Source organism: Zootoca vivipara, chromosome 1, assembly GCF_963506605.1.
Source record: "Zootoca vivipara chromosome 1, rZooViv1.1, whole genome shotgun sequence".
NCBI lineage: Eukaryota > Metazoa > Chordata > Lepidosauria > Squamata > Lacertidae > Zootoca > Zootoca vivipara.
The window spans coordinates 116,246,657-116,271,542 of NC_083276.1; the positions used below are offsets into that span (position 1 = coordinate 116,246,657).

Genomic DNA, 24,886 nt, shown 5'->3' on the forward strand with positions numbered 1-24,886 from the left:
GTTCAGTCCCTAGCACAGTGTTTCCTAAACTTGGATCTCCAGCTCTTTTTGGACTACAATTCCCAACATTCGTGACCAGTGGTCCTGCTAGCTGGGTATGATGGGAGTTGTGGTCCAAAACAGCTGGAGTTCTGAAGAACGTTCGCAAACTGGAACACTCACTTCCGGGTTTGCGGCGTTCGTGAGCCAGAACGTTTGACTCACAAGGTGTTCTCCTTCTGAAGTACACCTGTATAAAACACTCACACTCACAGTCACTGCCCTAGCATATCTAGACAGGACTGGGGAAGAATTCTATCTGGAAATCTGGAGGACTGGTGCCAGACATTTAGTGTGACGAAGGCAACTTTCTAGGGAGACACAGGGTATGAGAACATAGGGGAAATGTCCAGAACTGGGGTTGATAACTCAGTGCCTGCAGGTGGAAATGTGCCCACTGGTCCACAAAGTTTGATGACCCGCACTGAGAGGAAATATATCTGGGGTAGTCAAGGGGAAACCCCAGATCCTATAGTTAAACAATGGGGAAGAGGGATGAAATAATAATGCCAGGTGTTGGGAGAATTGGGGAAAGCGCAGACAGAAAAGCTTTATTGGTGTGGAGGTGACGGCATGCGAGTGGCAATTTTTCTTATCCTTTTCTAAATTACATTTGTTGTTTCCCTCAAGATCTATGGAAATGTCATATGCAGTCAGGGCTGACGGGCTTCCTCTCTTCACACAATCACCACGACGTTTTTATAGTCTTTATTTACAGTATTTATAAGCTGTCATTAGCACATACTGATCATTCATCGGAGTCACTCAGTTCAGATCTCTGCTGAGGTCTGCGTTTGCCCTGCCAGCAAGCCAGAAAATGGCGAACCCTCTTGCTTCATCTTTCGCCCCTCCTCTTCTCAACACGCCTCCCGAGAGCTGGCTTAAACCTTCCCCCCAACTCCGAACTGGAACTTAACCCTTGTTGCTCCTGTGAATTCCCTGGCTCTATATCCCTCCCTGCCTGTTCCTCTAGACTGACTTCAATAACTCTCTCCTCCTCATCCCCCTCGGGCACAGCTCCTCCTCCTTCCACCCCTACTTCTTCCCCTCCCTCTGGGAAACTTGAAACCTCTGGCTCATCCCTGACATCTGCTTCTAAAACAGAATTTCCCAATCTCATTCCTTTCAGACACCATGGCCTATAGCCAAGGATTAGGGGCACTGCAGTCTAAAACATCTGAAAGATGACAGGTTGAGGGAGAGTGTCTTAGAAAAAAAAGGCATTTAAAGTCCTACATTTTAACTGACAGAAGAACACATCCCCGCAACAGAATAGCCCAGCGTTCTCCAATCTGGAGCCCTCCAAATGGTTTGGACTTTGACTCTCATCACCCCTGGTCACTGGTCATTGTGGTTGGAGCTGCTGGGAGATGGAGTCCAAAATATGTGGAGGGCACTGGTTTGGGAAGGCAAAAGAAGCAGTAACTTGGTCACAGTTGTACTACAAGGCCAAATCAGTTGGAAACAGATCACCAACAACAAGGTAATTCGGAGAGGCATTTCAGCAAATCGGGTCCTCCCTGCAAGAGAGGGCACGCATTGCAGTGGGTCCGACAACCAGGTCTAGGTGTTGGGGTGGGGACAATTGGAGCAGCCACAACACCCTATTGGTGGTCCATCTGATGGGGTGCAATTGGGCTGAGGGCATGCCAATCAAAGGAGTCAGATGGACCCCATATAACCCCTGCTCATGCCGTAGAGAGCTTCCTTCTCCGCCATTGAGCATCGGAACACCCACCCACCTCTCCCTAATTTAGGGCTTGCGTTTGACCTTGCTATGCTGTCATCTTTGGGACAGGGGCAGGAATTTCCCCCACTTGGCTGATAGGCTGTTGCCACTTAGGTTTTGCCTGCCACATAGCAATTCGTCACAACTTGTAAGGTTGGCGGATAGGCTCTGGTTCATGCTGATAGGGTGGAATGAGCCCTTACCACCCTATCCATGGGTATTTCTCTTAAAGGAATCCATTGAACTACTGGTTGGTATTCCCCCAAGCGGGGTATGCCCTCTTCAGAGTTCAGGGCACACATGGGGGAATCAGGGCCTGACTGGCAGTTGTCAGTCAGGACCCCCATCCCAGGTGTGTACCTGGCTGCTGACTCGAGGTGCGTCCTGAGTCAGCGCTACCCTAGGTAGCTTTGGAACCAGAGCCTATGCAACCACTCACTTGATTTGTAATCAATAAAGTTTTGGCCTAAATTCTTCCAAAAACCAAACCAAAAATCTGAGTCATGTCTGAATTTATTTCTAGGCCTAGGTTACAGGGTCTCCACACGCAAGTAAAATAAGGCTGAACAAGCTAAGGGCATACAGTACAAGCACTAGGCAGCTCCGCAAACAATCCTCTGCTCTTCTCATAAACCCACTTTCAAACATAATAAAAGCAATTGATTCAGGGGAGGAGAAGCACCCTAAAATAAGTTTGTTTTCACAGATATGTGACTAGCTGGATTGAAACTCGCAAAGCACAGACGGAAAGAGCAAATCTAACCATCCTTTTTGACAAATATGTTCCTTACTGCTTGGAGCAAGTCCGCTGCAACTTGAAAACCATCACCCCCGTTCCAGAGAACAGCATGGTTCAGGTAACAACAACTGCAGCAGGATCTTCAGCCTGCCACTCTTCCTGAGATGTGATTGTGAGAGTATTCAAGTATGCAGACCTAGTGTGAAGGAACTTCATTATAATCACAGCATGGTTTAACGTTTTGTGTTTTGTGATTCAAGTGACAAAGCAGACACAGATTGTGTAACTGTTTCCTCCTGAATTAGGGCTGATGCCACCCTCTACAGTAATCTCATTTAAAGTCAAAAAGACTACTCTTAAGACTCTTATAGAGTCAAGTTATTGTTCGTACAAGTAGCATATATAAAAAAGAAATATGGGAACATTATGGAGGTGAGGGCGGTTTTACTTCATTTTCTAAAACAGACTCCATAATTACAATGAAGTTATTTGGCTGTTGATAAAATTGAGCTCAACAATTTAGGAGTGTACAGAATTCCGGACAGATTGTTGCTTGATCTGAAGTTACTTTAGCAAGCAACTGAAATTACAACAGACATTATATGGGACAAGCCCTTACTTTCCTTAAGTTATGTTATTTTTAAAATGCCATATGCATTTCTGAATGAGTGCAGAAGTTATGCACTTGAATAAGGCTTTTATATGAAGCATTTGAGTGTTTTTTTTTAAAGCTTTCTGGATCACATTATTTTTCTATGAGGAAAAAACAAAAGCCAGAAATGAAAACAATTTTTGTGTGTGTGTGCCTAACATACAAGGCGGAAAAAACCTCAAATGAGAACTTAGATGTGGGTCTTTTGAACAGCACAGTTATATTGCATTTGGGTATTATTTTTTTGAGTCATTCGCACACATCTGCGCTCCAAAAGTGGTAAAGAGTGTGTGGTTGGGGTCCCCACCTCATGACTTTAAAAAACATATTTATTTAATATAGTTTGCTTGCATAGATTCTGCACCAGAAGGAGGACTACTACAGCAGTGCTCATTGAAGAAACCTGTCTGTCTGTCTGTCTGTCTCTCTCTCTCTCTCTCTCTCTCTCTGTGTGTGTGTGTGTGTGTGATGTGCATCTGTCTGTGTGCACATGCAAAGGTGGAACAGGGCAAGACTCTGGAAATCCTGGGAGTGGGGAGAAGAAAAGGAGTGAATTTTGTGCTCATCTGTAGGAGCTGAACTGGGAAGCAGATAGGACTATCTGCACATTGTGACACCATTCTCCCAGCACAGTTCATGTTTCCCTGTTATACTGGAATTGAGCCAGTATCTCCAGCTGTCACAAAGCTCAGTAACTCTATATGTTCCCAACCTATATATTACAGAGAACACTCTTCCGCCTTGTAGGTCCAGTCCCACAAAATGAACAAAGTCTGATAGAGACTTCCCTCTGCTCTTTCAACCTAGGTATGTGTGCTTAAGAGGATAATGTCAGTTACCAATATTTTGGGTTGCCATATTTCAAAAAGTAAAAACCAGGACCCCATGAAAGCTGCTGAACTTTCGTTAAGGAAAACACCAAGATTGTTGAGCTTTGTTTAGGAAACCCCCAAAGTTGTTTAGATTTTTTTTTAGACAAAACCCAAAGTTGTTGAGCTTTTTCTTATACAAGAATGCCAAAATCCCCCCCGATTTTTCATTTGACTTGCCTAAGATCCAGGACTAAGTGCTACCTTTTGGAAATCACCCCCCCCCCCAGACGTCAATTCTGCCTTTGAAATCCAAGTAATGTCTGGGACATATGCCAGCCCTACCAATATTAACGCTTTCTGAAAACAGGCTTTGCATGCAGAACACATTCCCATAGACCAGGCACGGCTTACCTTTGATCCTCCAGATGTTGCTGGACTACAATTCCCATCAAACCTAGCCAACATGGCCAGTGGTCAGAGATGATGGGAGTTGTAGTTTAACATCTAAAGAACCACATCTTAGTGTGAACCTCTCTGCCTCTACCACTGCCACGTGACACCCTCCAGGAATAGTATATGGCAAATTCCATCAGTTACCACTTTTCAGTGGCTGAATACAGTTTCCAGTCCTTCATCCCAGCTCTCAAACAACTCCTCCTTCTGCAGTGTTTGATTCTCATAGATCCACACTGGGGATTAATCTTTCCCCTCCCTCTTCAGTCTAACAATTTGTGGGTGTTGCTTAGGTGTGCCTAACATATCGCAGGAGCAGATACCCAGCGGACTTTCCTGCCTATATGTAGTAATGGATAATCCAATAACGAGACGGGAGACAAGGCTGAGTTCCCCAAAGGCCAACCCTGGGCGTAGCTCAGGAGCTTGTATTTATTGACAGCAACTTTGACAGCTAATGATTAACTTGCAATGCAGATTCCAACCAATTACAGGAGTGTAGCCTCATGCATAGTAATGACTGGGTACATGTCACTTCCTGCCAACACCCAAAATTTCCGCCATGAAGGAAGTGGTGAACTGCACATCCCACACATCATGTACCTGTCACATGCCTGCTCTTTAAACACCCCCCTCCTCTCCGTCTTGTGACCCTCAGTACTTTTCCAAGACTCTACCTCAGGCATGTTAAACCTGCGGCCCTCCAGATGTTTTGGACTACAATTCCCATCTTCCCCAACCACTGGTCCTGCTAGCTAGGGATCATGGGAGTTGTAGGCCAAAACATCTGGAGGGCCGCAGGTTTGACATGCCTGCTCTACCTGTATACCATTGCTTCTTCCTGACCCAAGTGTGACCCATCCTGGTCTTCTCCTGTCAAGCCTGCTTCAGCCAGATCTATCCCAATATTTCCAGATCCACCAAGCCCCATCCAGTGTAACTGACCTATGCCTTTACCTCCTGACCTGTCATTGTACTGGCTTGCCAGTATTACACTTCCTAATCCTAGAGGATCGGCGGGTGTGCCACGCCACTTTCCTAAATCAACCCCACACCTATAATAAAGGGAAGTTGCCCTCGACTCATTGCTTTGGTCTCCTGTGTGTGACTTTTCTTCTATGTCAAATCTGATACCAGAGGAGACCCACTGAAATTAATGGGCATGGTCTATTAATTTCAATGCGCCTACCCCAAGGAGAACGTAGTCAGGTGCAATCCCCTGCAATGATAAATACATCACAATGGTTATGTGAAACTAAATAAGTGTTTTAAAATATTTATTGTATTGGGACAGTAGCAGCTATAGAAGTAGAAATAAGAATATAAAGGATCTTTATTCTCTCCTTCCTTTTTATTCATTTTCACTGGAGACTTTGTGTTCATTACTGGATTGTCTCCTGACCCCGGAGAACGCTCCCCCAGACTCTCCTCGTGAACTCTATGAAGTATATTTTGCATTTGCAAGCGTATGGGCCTTCGGTGGTGCTTTGTTCCAAGACCAGGTGAGTGACTGGTTTTGAGGGAAGATAACAGTATTTTGGTATTCTCTTCAAGTTTGACAGCAACCATTCCTGCATCGCACAGGGTTGGGCTACATGACCTATGAAGTCCTGTTCAACTCAACAATTCTATGATTCTATCTTCCAATCAATGGCGCACAGTGAAATTTGTTGTAGGGGAACAATTAGGGCCAGAGGCACCAGCTTGCAAGAGTGACAGCGGGGTGGGGGGTGGGCGACGTCACGTGCATGAGCATTGTGCCTCCCTCCCTAAGTCAGGAAGAGAAGCTTCCTTGTGAAGGAGGCGCCAGGCTTTAATACTTTAATACTCTTAATTTTCCAGGAACATTTATGGGACTAGCCTAGTCCCTGTAGTCTACTGACTGCACCCCACTGCTTCCAATATATTTTCAATAAGAAATGAGACAGGAAAAATAAGCCAGTAATATTTGTATCATTAACTGCAAAATTATGGCTGTGTGTGTGTGTGTTTTATACAGTTGTACTTCAGAAGTCGAACACCTTGTGAGTCAAACATTCTGGCTCACGAACGCCGCAAACCCGGAAGTGAGTGTTCCAGTTTGCGAACGTTCTTCAGAACCCGAATGTCTGATGCGGCTTCCGATTGGCTGCAGGAGCCACACCTTAGTTTCTGAATGTTTTGGAAGTCGAACGGACATCCGGAACAGATTCCGTTCGACTTCCAAGGTACGAGTGTATTTACATAAAAGGTAAAGGGACCCCTGACCATTAGGTCCAGTCGTGACCGACTCTGGGGTTGCGGCGCTCATCTCGCATTATTGGCCAAGTTAGCCAGCGTACAGCTTCCAGGTCATGTGGCCAGCATGACAAAGCTGCTTTTGGCGAACCACAGCAGCACACGGAAACGCCGTTTACCTTCCCGCTGTAGCGGTACCTATTTATCTACTTGCACTTTGACATGCTTTTGAACTGCTAGGTTGGCAGGAGCTGGGAGCGAGCAACGGGAGCTCATCCCGTCGCAGGGATTTGAACCACCGACCTTCTGATCGGCAAGCCCTAGGCTCTGTGGTTTAACCCACATCGCTACCTTGGCCTAGTTGCTGAACAACAGTGATGTTCTTCACTTTTACCTTCTGTCACCCCAAAGTGATACATCCAAGATACCCACCTTCAAATGTGCATTTTAGCAATTATTCTAGAAAATTAATGTGCATTTATACATGGTTCTGGACACGCCACTCCTTTGTGTACTGTAGGGGTCGGAAATCAGAATATAGTGTCCATGCCAACAGATAAGGCCTGGACATTTTTATGTGGCACAGCTGTTCTGCCATGTTGCTGGTTATTCATGCCCTTTTCTTTGGGTTCATTCTTGTGGCAATATGTTCTACAGTTTCCATTTCTTACCTTTGACACTTGATAAACATTTTTGGCCCTGGGAAACATAATATACACTATAGGGTTTTTCTAATCTCTAGCACCTACCATCCCACAAGCCAACTATCCCACTAACTTCCTACAAGTTCTGAAGGAAAAGCGTGAGACGATCACAGTAATTTTCTGCCAGCAAGATCACATATCCGTGATATAACTGATCCAACAGGAAGGAACTTTTCTCAGCCTAATGATTCATGACTGTTCTCTCAACAGGGATACAGACCCAGGAAATTCTCTGAGCCTCCTGTTTCCTTTTACCACTTCCCAGGGTCTCTTACCAACATCTAGTTAATATTGGGTGTGATAGAAGACTTTTCACCCTAACAACTGATGAAGTAGCTGGCAGATCACTACCTCTTTTGAGTGGATTTAGGCCACTGATCGGCTACCAAGTCTGTATTTGTCAGAACAGTGAAATAAGGCAAATGTGTCTCCAGATGCTTGCTTCCCTTCCTTTCTTTAATATCTCAAGATATCTCAAGTTGCTTGGCTTGATTTCTTAAAGATGCAAGCTGAACCCTATCACACCACGGATGCATGTATTGTTAAGTGCCAGAACCTGAAGTAAACGAAAAATTGCAAGAACTCGGGCCAGAAAGGATAATTTCAAAAAATATTCACAAAGTTTTATTCAGGATAACTTCCAGTAAATATCAACATCAGGACAAGGCCCTGTTTCGATGATTCTTCATCAGCGAGGTTTCTTAGGTCTAAGTGTACCAAGTATGGTACACAAACATACTTGGTACACTTAGACCTAAGAAACCTCACTGATGAAGAATCATCGAAACAGGGCCTTGTCCTGATGTTGATATTTACTGGAAGTTATCCTGAATAAAACTTTGTAAATATTTTTTGAAATTATCCTTTCTGGCCCGAGTTCTTGCAATTTTTCGTTTACTTCTGGACTTTACCAAGAACTCCAATTTCTACTGTATTTCAAGTGCCAGAACCTGGCTCACCTTTACTGCATCTTTCTGATGTGCTATGTGTGGCTTGGAAGAAGGCTTTGAATGTGACAGTATGTTAGGGTGGGCATTCAGTATTCTGTGAATGAGGGACTTAGCATGAACCAAATGGCATTTTTGCTTCCAGAAAAACTCTGTGGCCACTTCCTTTTGTTTCTCGTGTAACTCTGTGTTCTCTGGTGTCACCCGAAAGCATGCAGCAACATATGATTATAAAAGAATAAAGTGCCTTGGTATTTCCATTGTCAGAAAATAAGACAGTCTAGGAAACCTCAGGGTTAAAAGGTTGCTATCGAATAGCTCCTTGAGTTTGGGAGAAAGTCCTTCAGTTCCTGGAGTTTCTAAGCTATGAACTTAACATTCCCACTTGGTTTTTTCCTTTAAGCTTTCCTCTCTGTTTTATAATGGTAAGGAACATAATAAGCTGTCTTTTATTTAAACAGAGCCTTGGTTCATCTGGCTGACTCTCGTCTACAATGATAGGCACTGGATCTCCAGACAGCAGCCTTTCCCAGCCCTGTTTGATCCAAGGATCTTCTGCAGTACATGCAATGTATGCGTTCTCATGCTGAGCTATGCCCCTTGGTTGTTCTAGGGCTGCTTTAATTGTTTAAAATATTCCTTGAACGTCACCCAGAGGATGGCAGCTATTTTGGGTGCCTGCAAAACAGAACAAGCAAGCAAGCAAACCAACAAACCAACAAAACGCTCACAGTCGGGCTAGCACATCTCTCCCCGTGTTTAATGTCTGGCTCCCCTTTGTTCTGTTTTTCAGCTAATTGATTATCGCATGGAGTTTAGTAGATGGTGGATCAAAGAAATGCGAACGATAAAATTTCCTTCCCAAGGGACGGTTTTTGATTACTTCATTGACCCGGATACGAAAAAATTTACTTTGTGGAGTGAGAAAATTCCAGGCACCGAAATAGAAGCAGATGTCCCTCTCCAGGTAGGACAATCCACTGCAATTAGTCATAAGAGAAGCAGCACATATCTGGATAATTACGGCTGGATTATGGGGAACACAAAGTGCATAACAAGTTGGAGTTCAAGTGTTGCTAATTATCAAAGCAGTGTCACAACACAAGGAATACTGCACCAGTGGAAAGCACATTGTTATTACGGAAAGGGTTTTGTTAAAGCATGTTCTATTTATTGGGTTTTGTCTTGACGTTATAGCTGGGAAGAAGTCCCGAAGATTCCTATAAGTATAGTAATATTTTATCCATGCATATCCTGTGTCAGGGCCTGGCAGGCCCAGGAGAAGGATGAGCTAACGGGGAGCGCAGACTGGGGAGAGGACGATCCCAGGGAAGGGGCCACCGGGCTCCACTATAATATTGCTGGCACCTGTCTGTCTCAGGAGACAATGGGAGAATGCACCTTCAGAAATAGAGCCATGCCATTGGAAACTTACAGTGCCTACTGTGGCTGGAGAGAATGATATGGGAGAGACATGTTTTGTTGCAGCTGGAGCAGATGAAGGCACTCAGTCTTGCTGCTACAGGTGCAGCATGGCGTTTCTTCTCTCTGCATTCTTCCCAGCTTAGTGGGGGGGGGGAAGAGGATTGGCCACTAGTAACCCCTTGATTTCCCTCCCATGTTATTTCCACAGTGGGGTTGTCCCACTGCCCCTTCTAGCTCCTTCCAGGGAGGAGGAGACATGTGGGAGTGAGACAATCTCTGTGTGCTCAGAGGGGCAAAGAACGTTCCAAGAGACGCTACCCCTATCCCTTCCATCAAGAAGGAATGAGAAACTCAGGCAGAAGAGGGGGAAAGCAACCAGTAGGGAGTGGACGCCTGAGAGAACCTCTCTTCAATATTTAGGGGGAGACAGAGGACCGCAAGAGGTCAGTTCAACTTCCCTAAAGCCAGGGTACAGTTTAGCTGTCAATGACCTCAAGAAGCCAGGGTGGCTGGTCATCCCACAGAGGTGTTTTGTTTGAACGATGCTAGCTGCAGTGTTGCTTTGGTGTGAGCAGATGCAGTTCCTTGCCCCCTGTGCTCAAGTTCTAGCTCCTGCTCATCCCTATTAATTCCGTTGACACTTTTTCTGCCGTCCTTCAACTTTCTCCATGTGCAAGAGCAAAGGAAAAGCATACCTTTGTCATTACAAATAGCTCAGATTGCTAACCTCAGTTGCCTGGGAGTAAGCCCAAATGAATGCAGGCTGCATAAACACCATACATTTAAAGCTCATGACTTCCCCCGCAAAGAATCCTGGGAATTGTAGTTTGTTAAGGGTGCTGGGAATTGTAGTTCCTTGAGGGGTAAACTACACTGCCCAAAATTTTCTTAGGGGAAGCCAAATGATTTAAATTGTGTCATTGTGTTGAAATGTTCCTGAAGGCCTGCAAACCTAATAGTAGTAGTAGTAATAATAATAATAATAATAATAATAATAATAATAATAATAATATTTATTCCCTACCCATCTGGCTGCATTTCCCCAGCCACTCTGGGCGGCTTGCAGAATATATAAATCACAACAAAGCACCAAAGATTAAAACTTCCAGCTACAGGGCTGCCTTCAGATGTCTTCTAAAAGTTGTATAGTTCTTTATCTCCTTTTTACATCTGAAGGGAAGGTGTTCCACAGGGAGGGCGCCACTACCGAGAAGGCCCTCTGCCTGGAAGTCAAGATAACCCCAAAATTAATTGATAGTTGTTGCAAGAATGAACTCAAATATGTTGTTATTCCCTTGCTTTGAGATATGCTACTGTAATTGGCTCACTTTGATGATGTGCTTATCTGTGAACCCTGGGATGCTGGGCTCTTGTCACAGAAAGGGGAGCTATCTGCAAGCTTTGGATAGCTGTCACCTATTATCTCACCGGTCAGGTGAATTGATGTGAAGGTCTGGCCAAACTGACCTATGCTGCTTTGGGTATTGAAAATGTATAAATGTTTGCTTGGGTGTGGACAAGTCATGATGACATCTCACTGTTCGTTCTGCATCTGCAAAGGCAGTGTGGCTCCTTAGGTTGTGCTGTAAGTACAGTTTTTCTTATAATAAAGCACCCTGGTGTATTTGACATTATTCTTTGGTATCCCTGCACCAAGCCACTCTCATGAGCCTACCTTTGGTCCAGTGGATCAGGACAGTAAAGCACCCTCAGTAGGGTTTATTACTTGAGTAGACATAGTTAAGGTTGTAAACAGTGAGGAGCAGATTGATGACTTTGAAGAAACCATTGCTCTCCCTCACCTGTTCATTCACAGAGCAGTCTATCGGCATTTCTCTTTTTTTATTGTTTATTGTTTTCAAGAAGACCACTGTCTTCTTGAAAAGAAAGCAGAACAGCTTACAACAGCAAAATCAAATCACATTACAACATTAAATTTGTAGCTGCATCAAAACCAACAATATAAGCAGGAATAGCAGTGTAAAAGAGGGGAGTAAACAGCTCTACCTTTGCCTCTCTCTCTCTCTCTCTCTCTCTCTCTCACACACACACACACACACACACACACACGCGAGAGGGGAGATAATGGAACAGACGAAAGAGGATATGTTCCCAAGCCCTCCCCAAATCTGCTCAGGAAGGTCAGGAGAAACCCCAGAACAGTGCCGGGGGGGGGGGCAGGAAAGTGAAGGAAAATTGTTCTGTCCGGCTTGCACCTTAGTGGTTGTATCTCACCCAAAGAGTGGATAGTGAATAGGTGAAACCTCTGATCCAGCAGAGGTGTCTGCTAACATAAGACAAACAGGCCATTAAAAAATTCCCCTCTAGTGCCACCTACTGGCTAAACTATATAATGACATTATCCACACACTTTCTATAGAATGTTTCCAGTTTTCCTAAAGGCTGATGAGCTACATTTTCTCTGCTCCAAGGTTCATCTGACAGTCCCCGTCTTCTTGACCTCTAAGATCTGTTTGGGTTCTCTATTTTGATTTCACATTTCAGAACACAAACACAAGAAACCCACAATGTAGACTAGGGGTGCCAACTTGAATAAAATATTGCGGAGGGGGCCAGGTAAGCCCCGCTCCACATAATCGATCACAAGACACCATTTGAATGGCAATGCCTATCAACTTTGGGGAGCCCGAGCCCCCTCAAATTTTTAATTGGGGGGCACGTGAAGGAACCTTGGCCCCTAGGAGTTGACTCCTATGATAGACATATATTTTAAACAACAGATTGGCCAAGACTTTGGAGGATTATAGATGCCAAAATCGGAAGCCACCATGATGAATGTTGTTCTGATCCTTTTCAACTGGCAAGCGAAAAAGGGAGAAACAAAATGAAACCCTCTTGTCCCTTTTCCTCCTCTCTGTTCCTTAGTAAATGCCATCTTGCCAAATGAACTATTTAGATCAGGGTGGGGAAACTGTAGTCTCACAGATGTGGCTGGACTCCAACTCCCATCAACCACAGTCAGCATGTGTCAGGGAATTGTTGCGGCTACTCCCGAGTAAAGATGCTCCAGTCCCTTGTGTCTTTAAAGGTTTTATTGTGCATACTATTTACAGTGCAGAGATAGCAGAAAACATGACCTCCTAGTCACTCTCAGAACCCGGCAATGGCGCCCATCGGCTTCGGGGCCAGCATAATAACCTGGGCACCCTGAAACGCCGCCCCCTCACCCTGCGTTTGGGCGGGCGCCTCAATTCGGGCGCCGGAAGGAACGGTGCCCCTTCTTCCCTTTGCTGGCTGGAGCAGTGCCAGGGCTCAGATGCCTCCCTGAGCCGTCCCTCCTCCCCTAGTTGGTCAGAGTGGTGCAAGGGCTCTGATACATCGCTGAGCCCTTCCTCCGCCGTCTGTTCCCCAGAGCGTTGCCAGGGCTCTGATGCCTCACTGAGCCTTCCCTCCTCCAATCCTACTTCACCCTGACCTGCTGTCGCTGGGCAAAGTGCTGGTCAAGATGATGGGGGGGAGGCTCCCTGTAGGGAGTCCCCCTGACAGCATGGATGAGGGAAGTACTCTGGCAACAGCTGAAAGGTCACAGGCTCCCTACACATTACAGAAAACCTCTTTCTCCTAAACAGCTGCCAACTGATTGAAATTAGGGATATTAGGCAATGACAGAATTTGCTTCCTGGTGGTTGTGGTGGTGTGGTTTTGCTCCTAGTGAAGACAGCCAGTGGCCAACCTTCCCTCCTACCCAGAGTCTCTTCTTATCTGAATTAGTTGCCATGCACTTTTATAATTTGGCTCAAAGAAAAACGCTCAAGGTTGACATGGCCTGGGATTGACAGAACAATGGTTCTTGGGAATCCCTGTTGTCCATTTAAATTTTAATGTTTCTATCATTTGTTCCTCTGTGCAAATTAACGGCCATAGCAGTGTGTTGGGTTTCTTTTCTGAAGTCAAGACTTTAAATTTAATTCAATCGCCTAGATTTACAGCTATTCTATATTTCACAAGGCAGAATCAATAATGTGACTGAAGTGAAGAAGATAAAAATTTATGGTATCTTGCAATTTAATGGTTGAAAAGATGCAATTGGAGAGATCATAAATTGTGAAGGAGTTTATGCTTCATTGCTCCTGATTCAGTGCTTGCTGTTAGGACTTGATTTGTGACTATTCACAAGGTGTGATTAATGGTGTGATCGATGCTTGCTTCAGTGCAGTAAAGCAGTTGTAATGCTCTTCATTAGAATAAATAAAATAAATTGACTGAAGCTTTATAAAAACTGTGTAACATTTAAAATCTAAAATGTCATTTTTTTCCCTGTTACAATTTAGGTTTCTTCAAGGCATTTTCCACCTACAACACATTATTCATTGTCATTCTTCTCCCCCCCCCTTCCCCCTCCTGGATATTATAGAAATCCGTGTGGGTGTGGGTTAGCCTTATGCAAAGCTCACTGAAGAGGAAAAAAAAGAAAAGGAAGGGTAGGATGGAACTGACTGGAGTCTAGGAAATTGTGGTGGCTATGTTTTGCCATCTTCCCAAGGTGTGTTCTGTTCTCCAAATACTTGAAAGCTGCAAATAACTGTGGCAGGAAACGTCCTATCGTACAGTTGATTTTGAAAAAAAGTAGAAAAAATAATAGTTTCCGTTGTTCCTAAATGGAGTGGTTTCGTAATTGACTCCAAAAAGGAGGCAGTGAAAATATATGAAACATTAAAATAGCATTTCAATATTTAGCAAAATATGGTAATGCTTTATTTTAGCCCATTAAGAAAGGGGAACTATTTTTAAAAATTGAGAACTTGGAAAAGAGGGGAGGCTTGTCTTTGTGTAGAGTTGTGCGGGGGGGTTTTTTATGGATCCAGTAAATATAAACAAGGCCACCAATCAAAAGAAAGTTGGTTCCACTTAGGACCCTTTGACATTTATAAGCTCTAGTTAGCTGCAACATATTTATCCTATTGATTTCAGTGGGACCTAAGCGTATTTTTTTTACACTGCATTGGGGCCAAGGAGTGGTGAGAGAGGCATAGTTATACTATAGATCCCATGTCAGGTGACTGACAAGTGGGCAGCCTATCTGCCTGTCGAGTTTGGCCCTCCAGCGGTGGGAAGATAAGGATCTGGTCTGCCAGCCCGAAAATGTTTCCCATCCCTACTTGGGAATTATAGATGGGTGGTGGTGGTAAAGGTAAAGGTACCCCTGACCGTTAGGTCCAGTCGCGGACGACTCTGGGGTTGCAGCGCTCATCTCACTCTATAGGCCGAGGGAGCCGGTGTTTGTCCACAGACAGCTTCCGGGTCATGTGGCCAGTATGACTAAGCTGCTTCTGGTGAACCAGAGCAGCGCGCGGAAACGCCATTTACCTTCCCACCGGAGCGGTCCCTATTTATCTACTTGCACTTTGACATGCTTTCGAACTGCTAGGTGGGCAGGAGCTGGGACCGAACAACAGGAGCTCACCCCGTCTCAGGGATTTGAACCTCCGACCTTCTGATCGGCAAGCCCTAGGCTCAGTGGTTTGGACCACAGCGCCACCTGCGTCCCTTCAGGGTGGTGGTGGTAAGGAACCTCTAATAGAGGGGTCTGCTAATTGAACTACATTTCCCAGAATTCTATGGGGAAAGCTAAGCACCTTAACTTAGTATAAAACCAATCTAAGTTTATGGTGTAGTTACAAACTTTAATATTCTTCATAACTTCTTCAGAAGTGCACACACACAAACACACGTCTGAGCAATAGGAAGAAAGTAAACAACCTCTATTCAGTAAAACCCATCACCTGTGCAAGAATTCTAGTTCTAAAATCTTCTATATTTAAGAAAGGTGCAGAGGAATGTTTCAGGGGAATTTTCCAAGAATGGTTGGCTCATCAATAGATGAGGTGAAGCCATGAAGTGTGCCCCCCCCCTTTCTGCAGTGTTATTGTTGTTATACTTTAAGTTATTACCCTGCCTTCCCAAATCCCATGGTGGATTGCCGCAATTAAAACCATGTTAAAAAGCAGTCTAAAACAAATTGCAGTCAGAAAGATAGGATGGGTCTTAAAAATATACATCTCAGGTGTCAAAAGCCAGGGTAAATAGGTCAGTTAGAGAATCCTCCTATCCAGTTAGTGAATGCCCTCAGGAAGTAGGCACCACCAACTCCCAATGGAAAGAAGCAGGTAGCAAGTTGCAAATGTATTGCCCTTACTGGTTGCTTGGCTCCTGATTGCCTTTCAAGCCCATCTCTCAATTCCCAGCTCCTGACCACTGCCCTTCCTTGGTCCAGCCCTCATAATACAACAATGTGAAACTCGTGTGCGGCGACGTAAAAGTGAAAGTAGTGTGTAAAGTTCACAAAATTACAATTGTTTTAACGTCGCCAGCTATCTAGATGCTCTGCCTTTGTTAAGAGCTTGCCTGTACAATTCAGAAATAACTTGTAGCATATCTATTCTTTGACTGCACCACCTCGAAATGCAAGTGGGAACAGAGAGAGTATGTGGCTGCTACTCTACAATAAAATAGGTAAATGTCGTGCTGTGGTCTTGCTGATAGGAAGGTTGGCAGTTAACGAATGGAGCATGAGAGAAAGGGCCCACTATTCAGCCTTTAAAAAAAAGAAATCTGTTATAATCTTATGCCATGCCACCTCCGGGATTTCCCTGACCGATTTTTTATTAGGTGGGTTAGTGGGAGTGAGAACACCTGCAACTGGTATACGGAAGCCCTCACTACACCCTTTTTACCAGATATTCTGCAGCCTCTCTATCAGTATACAGTCATACATCAGGTTGCGTTAGCTGCGGGTTGCGTATTTTCAACTTAAGAACGCGGGGGGACCCGGAAGTGTTTACTTTTGGGTTTCACCACGCGTGCATGCGCAGAAGCGTTCTGCACGCTTTGCGCGTGTGCAGAAGTGCTCTATTGGCACATGCTCAAAAGTGCCGCTCTGGATGTGTACCTTTCGGGGTGCAAACGGCACCCCGGAACGTATCAGGTACGTATCCAGAGGTACCACTGTACAAGTGAAGAAGGGGGAGCGTGGCAGGTAGGGAGACAGGCACAGGGGTTAGGGAATACAATGGATTATTTTCTAGCTGTACTTTTTGCAGCTTGCTCACCGGCAGAACCAGTGTTTTCCACTGTAAAGCAAGGTAGGCAAAGGAGACCTAGATAGGTTTTTCTTCAGTGATAAGTGTTACCTGTGCAGCCTCATTATTACTTTCAGCAAATCAGCCAGCCCTGTGATACCCATCTTCCTTAGGCATATAGTTTTCCAAATTCTCAACATAACTGTTGATCAGCTTAGTGATACGGTGAGCTCTGCGTGTTGGGGGGGGGTGAGGGGGAAACATCCTTTTCTCTGTGTCTATCCACGGGTTCCTTCTAGATCCCTCACAGTTCATTAGGAGGTTGCTCAATTTATTAGGAACCAATCATGCATTCATACATTCTTCCATCTGAAGTGCACTTTTAAATGTTAGACTATGCACTAATCAAGTTGAACATGATAATGAGAGCACGTTCGCATTGTTAAGGTAAATGATCCAATGCACTCATAGTGAAGACTTATTTGAACTACAATGGGAGCTTTTCATTGCAATATTGAACATTCTGGGGAACTTGGAGTACGTTGTTTGGTGGCTGACTTGCAAATGTCTGGTTATCATTGTCTTGCTGGCGGTGGGTTGGCCATTTCACTCCTGCTTTGGGTTGCTTTTCTAGGAGTCATTAGAATTTTATGGCAAATTGGGAGCTGGATTCTAGATGTTATGAATATTAATGTTCTTCCTTCTTACAAAGGCGGCTACAAATATCTTATTTACGGCACAATCCTATAGATCGTTGCTTAGAGCTAAATCCTGCTTGCTCCTGGGAAAGTGGGTATGGTGTCACAGGCTTGTTTCTTTATTTCTATTGATTAATAGATTATGTACATTTTTACATCTTCATATTAAAAGCGACAAGAACAAGATGCCTCCTTAAGAGGGAAGGGGTAGATGCACCTGCTTTGCCAACTCCTAGGGGCCAAGGTCCTTTTGGCCTCTCCAATAAAATATTTGAGTGTGCTGGGCCCTCAAAAGTAGATGGGCATTGCCATTCAAGTGGACCATGTCATGCGATTGATTAGGTGGGGTTGGGCTTACCTGCCTCCCTCCCCCAATATTTTATTCAAGTTGGCACCCCTGTAGTACGCAGCTGGCATTTTAGGTCCTCAAAAGTCAATGCCCAATCTGATGTGGTATTGGGCATTGTGGTGTAGTGGTTAAGAGCGGTAGACTCGTAATCTGGGGAACCGGGTTCGCGTCTCCGCTCCTCCACATGCAGCTGCTGGGTGACCTTGGGCTAGTCACACTTCTTTGAAGTCTCTCAGCCTCACTCACCTCACAGAGTGTTTGTTGTGGGGGAGGAAGGGAAAGGAGAATGTTAGCCGCTTTGAGACTCCTTTGGGTAGTGATAAAGCGGGATATCAAATCCAAACTCCTCCTCTTCTTCTTCTATTTGGGAGGATTTAAGATGGCGTTCACATGGTATCAATGGCCTGGAGCTGAAAAAGAGCTCATCTCATATTTTAAGGCCCCACTCACTGCCAGGGGTCTCAGGATTGGTCAGGCATAGATAGAGTGTGCGCAAGTGAGTTGAGGGTGTTGGCTGTTGTAGTGCCAAGCCAAAGAGACGTGAAGCAGGGACTCCATCCAGCTCTGCCACTGTTAGCCCCAGTCACTTACACACATGGCAGGTAGCAATTTAAAACAATAGTCATGTTCCGCCTCGGTTCAAGAACCATTGGCAGTGGATGGTACCATCTTAGATCCTCAGATGACATCGACATCACACCGATCATTGCATTTGGGGTGGTGTGGGGTTTAAGATTGTGACTGGTTGTTGCTGACTCCCTGAAGCTTAGGTTCTGAGATCTCTATCCTACCACATCAAGAGTGGAAATCTGAGTTTGTAGTCCTGGGTTTATGGGTGGCAAGAGCTTTGAAGAACCCAGCGGTTGCTGCAGCCTGCATGGTGCACTTAGTGCCTAGTTTTTGCTGAGTAAAAGGCTGATGGAGAGACACAGGGAAGGGAAAGACCTTGTAGACTGCTACCAGGGAAGTTTCAGTTTGAACAATGGAGGTGCAACGATATCAATAGATCTTTTAAATGCACTGCTCCACTTGTTTTTTCTTAGCCTTTCCCCCCTTGGAGTTAGCTGTCTTTCGAATTTTGATTGCTAGACCTTTACTGCTCGGTTAGGGGGGAAAGGCTGTGGAGAGTTTAGTGGAGGAAGGAAAAGAGCTGGGAGCATTAGATGAAAGAGTCTAAGGAGAGAGGACAGGAAGTGTGTAAAAGACTCACTTTTGGCCCCACAGTTGCAAATGGATGGAAGGCATTTTGAGGCTGAGAGAAATAAGGGAGAAATAAAATGGGCTTTCATTATGTCTCTTGTCTTCTCCCAAATCTACACACCCTGTACGCAAACAACAAACTCTGTTTTCGTTTCTCTCCATTTCTCACTTTTTCAATCTTCACTTCTTTGCATTTCCACCTCAGTTTGCAATTTCTTGAAAAATGCCCTCCTGAAAACCAGCATTTTAGTGTGAATTTAGCCTAATATACCGATTTTTGTATGCAATTTCTGCCTGGTACCATGCACTTTCATGTTATTTTTGCTAATATCATGAGGGCCGATAAACTGATACTGAATCCCAAAAAGACAGGAGTGTTTTGTGTCCTAAGCTCTCATATCTGGGAGCTGGGGATGTGGCCTGCCCTGGATGGGGGTTGCACTCCCTTAACAGAAAAGGCTGACAGTTTGGAGGGTGCTCTGTCACTGGAAGCTCAGGTGGGTCTGGGGCTAGGAGTGCCTTTTTTCAGTTCTGGCTGGTTCACCAGCCACAGACCCTTTTGGAGAGAGATGATTTGGCCACTGTACTCCATGCTCTAGTACATTTCTGATTGGATTACTGCAATGCACTCTATGTGGGACTGCCCTTGAAGATGACTCAAGCCCAAAATGTAGCAGCCAGATTACTGGCCTGGGTTCTGTTTCGATCTCATACAACTCCTCTTTTAAAGGAAGCTGCATTGGCTGCCAACTCAAGGGCCGAGCTCTGATGGAGAACTGACTCATAATTGAAGTCAGGCCAAAGGCAATCCCAGATCGGATGCATTTGCAATAGTTTGGTTTCCTTTCCTTACATACAGTAACTTAGGACTGCTGTACATCCAGAATTTCCCAGACATATACAGGAATTATTATCCGAATTTTCACTTGAAATATGGCAACCCTACAGCAACTCCTCTTCCAGTGTTTTAAAGCTATCTGCTCCATATGCTGGTTTTTGAAGAGACTCCTTGGAATAGCATGCTTAGTATTTGTCAATCTACCCACTGTCTCTGTAACCTCCTTTATTTACTTAATTCATTCAACTAGAAAAACGAAAGATCTGTTTTTCTTATTTGTTATTGTTGACTTTTTATTATACGCTTTTGAAAACCCATAGAAACACACACAAAGGGCAACTGAGAGAACCAACATAAATGGAGAATTACTTTCATCCCTACTCTTAGCCAGTAGGAACATTTAGTTCCATCTTTTTTGGTTCAAGGGTTTTAAATAGGCCTTGAGAAGCAATTTGTTTAAATCTGGTTTTAGCCGAGATACTGGACTGTTTTGGAAACAGTATTTAATTGCTTAAACTGCTTCTGATTTCCTTTTAATTGGTTTAGCATTGCTTCTATGAGTGCTGCGCTATAATCCACAACATTTATAAACTGCCATTTTGTTTGTTACTGTAGAATCATAGAGTTGGAAGAGATCACAAGGGGCATCTAGTCCAACCCCCTGCCAAGCAGGAAACACCATCAAAGCATTCCTGACAGACCTCCAAAGAAGGAGACTCCACCACACGCCTTGGTAGCAAATTCCACTGTCGAACAGCTCTTACTGTCAGGAAGTTCTTCCTAATGTTTAGGTGGAATCTTCTTTCTTGTAGCTTGAATCCATTGCTCCGTGTCCGCTTCTCTGGAGCAGCAGAAAACAACCTTTCACCCTCTTCTATATGACATCCTTTTATATATTTGAACATGGCTATCATATCACCCCTTAACCTTCTCTTCTCCAGGCTAAACATACCCAGCTCCGTAAGCCATTCCTCATAAGGCATCGTTTCCAGGCCTTTGACCATTTTGGTTGCCCTCTTCTGGACATGTTCCAGCTTGTCAGTATCCTTCTTGAACTGTGGTGCCCAGAACTGGACACAGTACTCCAGGTGAGGTCTGACCAGAGCAGAATACAGTGGTACTATTACTTCCCTTGATCTAGATGCTATACTCCTATTGATGCAGCCCAGCATTGCATTGGCTTTTTTAGTTGCTGCATCACACTGTTGACTCATGTCAAGTTTGTGGTCTACCAAGACTCTCTAACAAGACTGTAGTGAGATATGTTTTAAGTCCCCTGCCCTCCATTTTTATTTATATATGTAAACCACCCCCTAACTCTTTCCCCCTAAAAACGGCATAGAAATAACGTGAAATAAACGAAGAATAAGTAATAGAAATGGGTTGCAACCCTATCCGAAGACTACACTTATGTCACAACAAAATAGTTCGCTCCTAAGTAGAGCTTGTGCCTGAGTGTTTCAAAGCTCTAACCTTAATCAAACCGCACAACATTTCTGTGATACAATTAAGTAATAATATGTCCATTTTCCAGTTGGCTAAACTAAGCACAGATAAGTTAATTAACTTACCCAAGAGACTACACAGTATCAATTAATCACTAAAGTAGAAACTGCATCCAGAATCACAATTAATTATAGCCTTGCTCTGATTGTTATTAGACTTTCTTCACTATATTGCATGCTTTTCTGTTCGCAACACCAGAACAAGTGTATTCACACATACACACCAGAGACAGCCGCTGAAAAACTCTTGAAGCTTAGAGATTGATTCAATATGCTGTAGGCACATTTCACTTCAAGAATCCACATTTTTCTATCTACCTCCTTGGGTTCTTTGCAGGCTTGTAAAAATGACAATCCATTATGGACCTATACTTTATTTTTCATTTGGAACCTTGAGAGAGCGATCTTCCTCCCACCCTCTCACCACCTCACCAGATTCTCACATTATCTCCTACACAAGCTGACTTCATACTTCATTTCTGCCATTGATATGCCTATTTTCTGCAGTGTGAATGAACTGCCTGGGGTGATAAATATTAAAGTATATCTGCAATTACATTTTCAAAAGAAATTGGGCCTTTTTGTGAATAAAATTATTGCTGCCATATTTACTCAGTTTCCCAATTTTAATTCTGATCTCCTTGGGTGGAATTTTTGGTCCAACTTATTGGCAAAAGCAATTCAACATCATTTCTCTTCATTTATGTCCATGTTATATTATTTCAGCATAATCATATGGTAGCGCTATGACTTATGTTTATAGCATGTCATTTATATTTGAAAATGTGAATATAGACATTGCAATAATTCTCATATTACATTTCACTGTATTTTAAGTGACAGCAAAATGCAGTATTCCACCACATTGAGTTACAAATGCTATATAATGTAATCTTGCTAAAACAGCTATTTAGCTTCTGATCTTTGCGGTGTCAAAAATCATTCATTGTTATTACAAAATTAAGATTATGACAAGTATAAAGTCTGAGTAACTGTTATATATTTCCACTTGTTTAATCTTAATGTATAAATTCACTTTTCTGTCACCTAAATTGAAGTATAAAAACAATTACATTGATTTACATTGCGAAAGAGCACTCTTAACTGCATAACATATATCTTTCCCCCTTGTCTCTAAAATGCATATACCTCTTTGCCTTGTCTGAGGGAACAGACAGTCTTGATTCATACATCCGAGACCATTCGCTTGAAATATTTTGTGGATTTGCTTTTGGAGAAGGGTCAGCCAATTATGCTGGTGGGAAATGCTGGAGTTGGAAAAACCATTCTCATGTTGGACAAGTTTAGCAAGCTCTCAGAAGATTATATGGTGGCCAAAGTCCCTTTCAATTATTACACAACATCTGCTATGCTTCAGCGTACGTAACTACCATCATTTTACCTCCTTTAATATTCTGTCTTTGCAGCAGCACAACTTCAAAATTGAAAAACCATGCCATTTCACCGCAGACCTGGGAATTGTTATTATTAAAAATAATGGTGATAATAATTTATTATTATTTCTACCCTGCCCATTTGGCTGGGTTTCCCCAGCCAATCTGGGTGGCTCCCAACAGAATATAAAAAATGCGATAAAACATCACACATTAAAAGCTTCCCCTAAACAGGGCTGCCTTCAGATGTTTTCTAAAAATCAGAAAGTTGTTTATTTCCTTGACTTCTGAAGGAAGGGCGTTCCACAGGGCGGGTGCCACTACTGAGAAGGCCCTCTGCCTGGTTCCCTGTAACCTCTCTTCTCACAGTGAGGGAACCGCCAGAAGGCCCTCGGCGCTGGACCTCAGTCTCTGGGCTGAACGATGGGGGTGGAGATGCTCCTTCAGGTATACCAGGCCGAGGCCGCTTAGGGCGTTAAAGGTCAGCACCAACGCTTTGAATTGTGCTCAGAATCGTACTGGGAGCCAATGTAGGTCTTTCAGGACCAGTGTTATGTGGTCTTGGCGGTACTAAGATTACAGCACACCATTTGTCAGAAAAAGCAAAAATAAGAAATAAACAAATCCTGGAGTATCAGTCATGGATTTAGTCCATGTGGTTTAGTCCTTCCGGTTCCAGGTCTTATTTATTTATTTATTTTGACCTAGATGTATCAACATGGTCTATTTTTTGTGTGTAGTAGTGTCTGCCTGCTGTTGCTTTTACTACAACCCCCATCACCTCTTGTCTTTGGCTATGCTGGTTGAGGCTGATGGGAGTTGGGAAAACACCACTCTCTGAAAGGAGAGGCTGTTTTAGGGTAGCATGACTGGTTCAGCCGCACTGGGCATCAGCGCCACAGGCAGCGCCGCAACAATTGTGAGCACAAGAGGCAGGGGGAGCCGCTGAAATTTGACACCACCACCACCACCACCCCAAGTCCACCGCTGCTGGAAGGCACTACATTGGCTGCTCCTGATATAGGGCCTCAGCCACAAAGTCTGTCGTTTCTGACTGGCAGCTCAGAATAAATTTAACTCACGTACTTTAGGGTTTTTAGGCCCTCTGAGCCTTCAACATGTGAAAGCATCTATGAATAAGCTCTATACTGTATATTGATGATAATGATCTGTTTGAGCACGCTAGGTATTTGAACTCTATGCCTTTTCCTACAGCTGCGCTTCAACTATTGTTCTCATGCAACTTCTGTTCTCTTCGCAGGTGTTCTTGAAAGGTCCTTGGAAAAGAAAGCTGGCAGAAATTATGCTCCTCCAGGCATGAGAAAATTAATTTACTTCATTGATGATCTTAATATGCCTGAGGTGGATGCCTATGGGACTGTCCAGTCTCATACTTTAATTAGACAGCACCTCGACTATAGTCATTGGTAAACTTTTTTAAAAAAATACATATATGCATATTTGGAAATATTAAATGCTTTCTAGCTTGACTAGTATGACTATGAACTGATGAGTAAAGAAAATAGCATAGCACGTATTTATGAGTAGGAACCCTTATATTGCTTATCTGTTGCTAGGGAAAGCTTCAATATTTGCACTGATAGGTGCCCTATATACGGGCAGCCAACCATCAATGGAAGAGCATGACAAATAACTGCAAAATTTGGGGGATGCAGTTGCTGCTTACCTTACTAGGTATTGCCAAGAAGTACAGCTAGAAAACAATGAACAGGGTGGTGATACAATGACTACTGCAATCGGCGCAAGATAATATCACCAAGGCAACTATCTGCAAACAAACAATAAACGTCCATAAAAATGGCAAAAGCAGTTTCTTTCCCAAATAGGCTTTATCTTAAACAATAGCAAATGCAGTAAATAAGGAGTTCCCTTGTAATAAATATACCAGTGGTTCAGTGCTCATTTCTTCTCTTGCCAAAATAGATCGTTGTCTCGAACAATTGCAAACGCAGTAATAAAGAGCCCACTTGTGATTTACCAGTGGTTCAGTGCACAGACCTCGTTCCGATAATCTGACGTTTCGTCGCTAAGGAGCTTAGTCATCGAGCTTTGTAGTAAATAATATACAAGAGAAGACATTATGTAAATGACTTAAAGCAGGGGTAATAGACTTCCTTCAAGGTT

At 43.8% G+C, this 24,886-nt stretch overlaps 2 protein-coding genes across 2 annotated transcripts in view; one reads left to right on the top strand and one right to left on the bottom strand.

The window, feature by feature from the left end:
• The window catches only part of LOC118083835 (dynein axonemal heavy chain 11-like), a 240,858-nt gene that overhangs the window by 100,964 nt on the left and 115,008 nt on the right, over positions 1–24,886 (top strand). The window contains exons 43-47 of the mRNA XM_060272909.1: positions 2,475–2,625; positions 5,795–5,926; positions 9,086–9,259; positions 22,522–22,726; positions 24,003–24,168. Coding sequence (XP_060128892.1) covers positions 2,475–2,625; positions 5,795–5,926; positions 9,086–9,259; positions 22,522–22,726; positions 24,003–24,168 — 828 coding nt within the window. The remainder of the gene's footprint in view (positions 1–2,474; positions 2,626–5,794; positions 5,927–9,085; positions 9,260–22,521; positions 22,727–24,002; positions 24,169–24,886) is intronic.
• The window catches only part of MAP3K20 (mitogen-activated protein kinase kinase kinase 20), a 342,609-nt gene that overhangs the window by 65,707 nt on the left and 252,016 nt on the right, over positions 1–24,886 (bottom strand). The window lies entirely within an intron of this gene.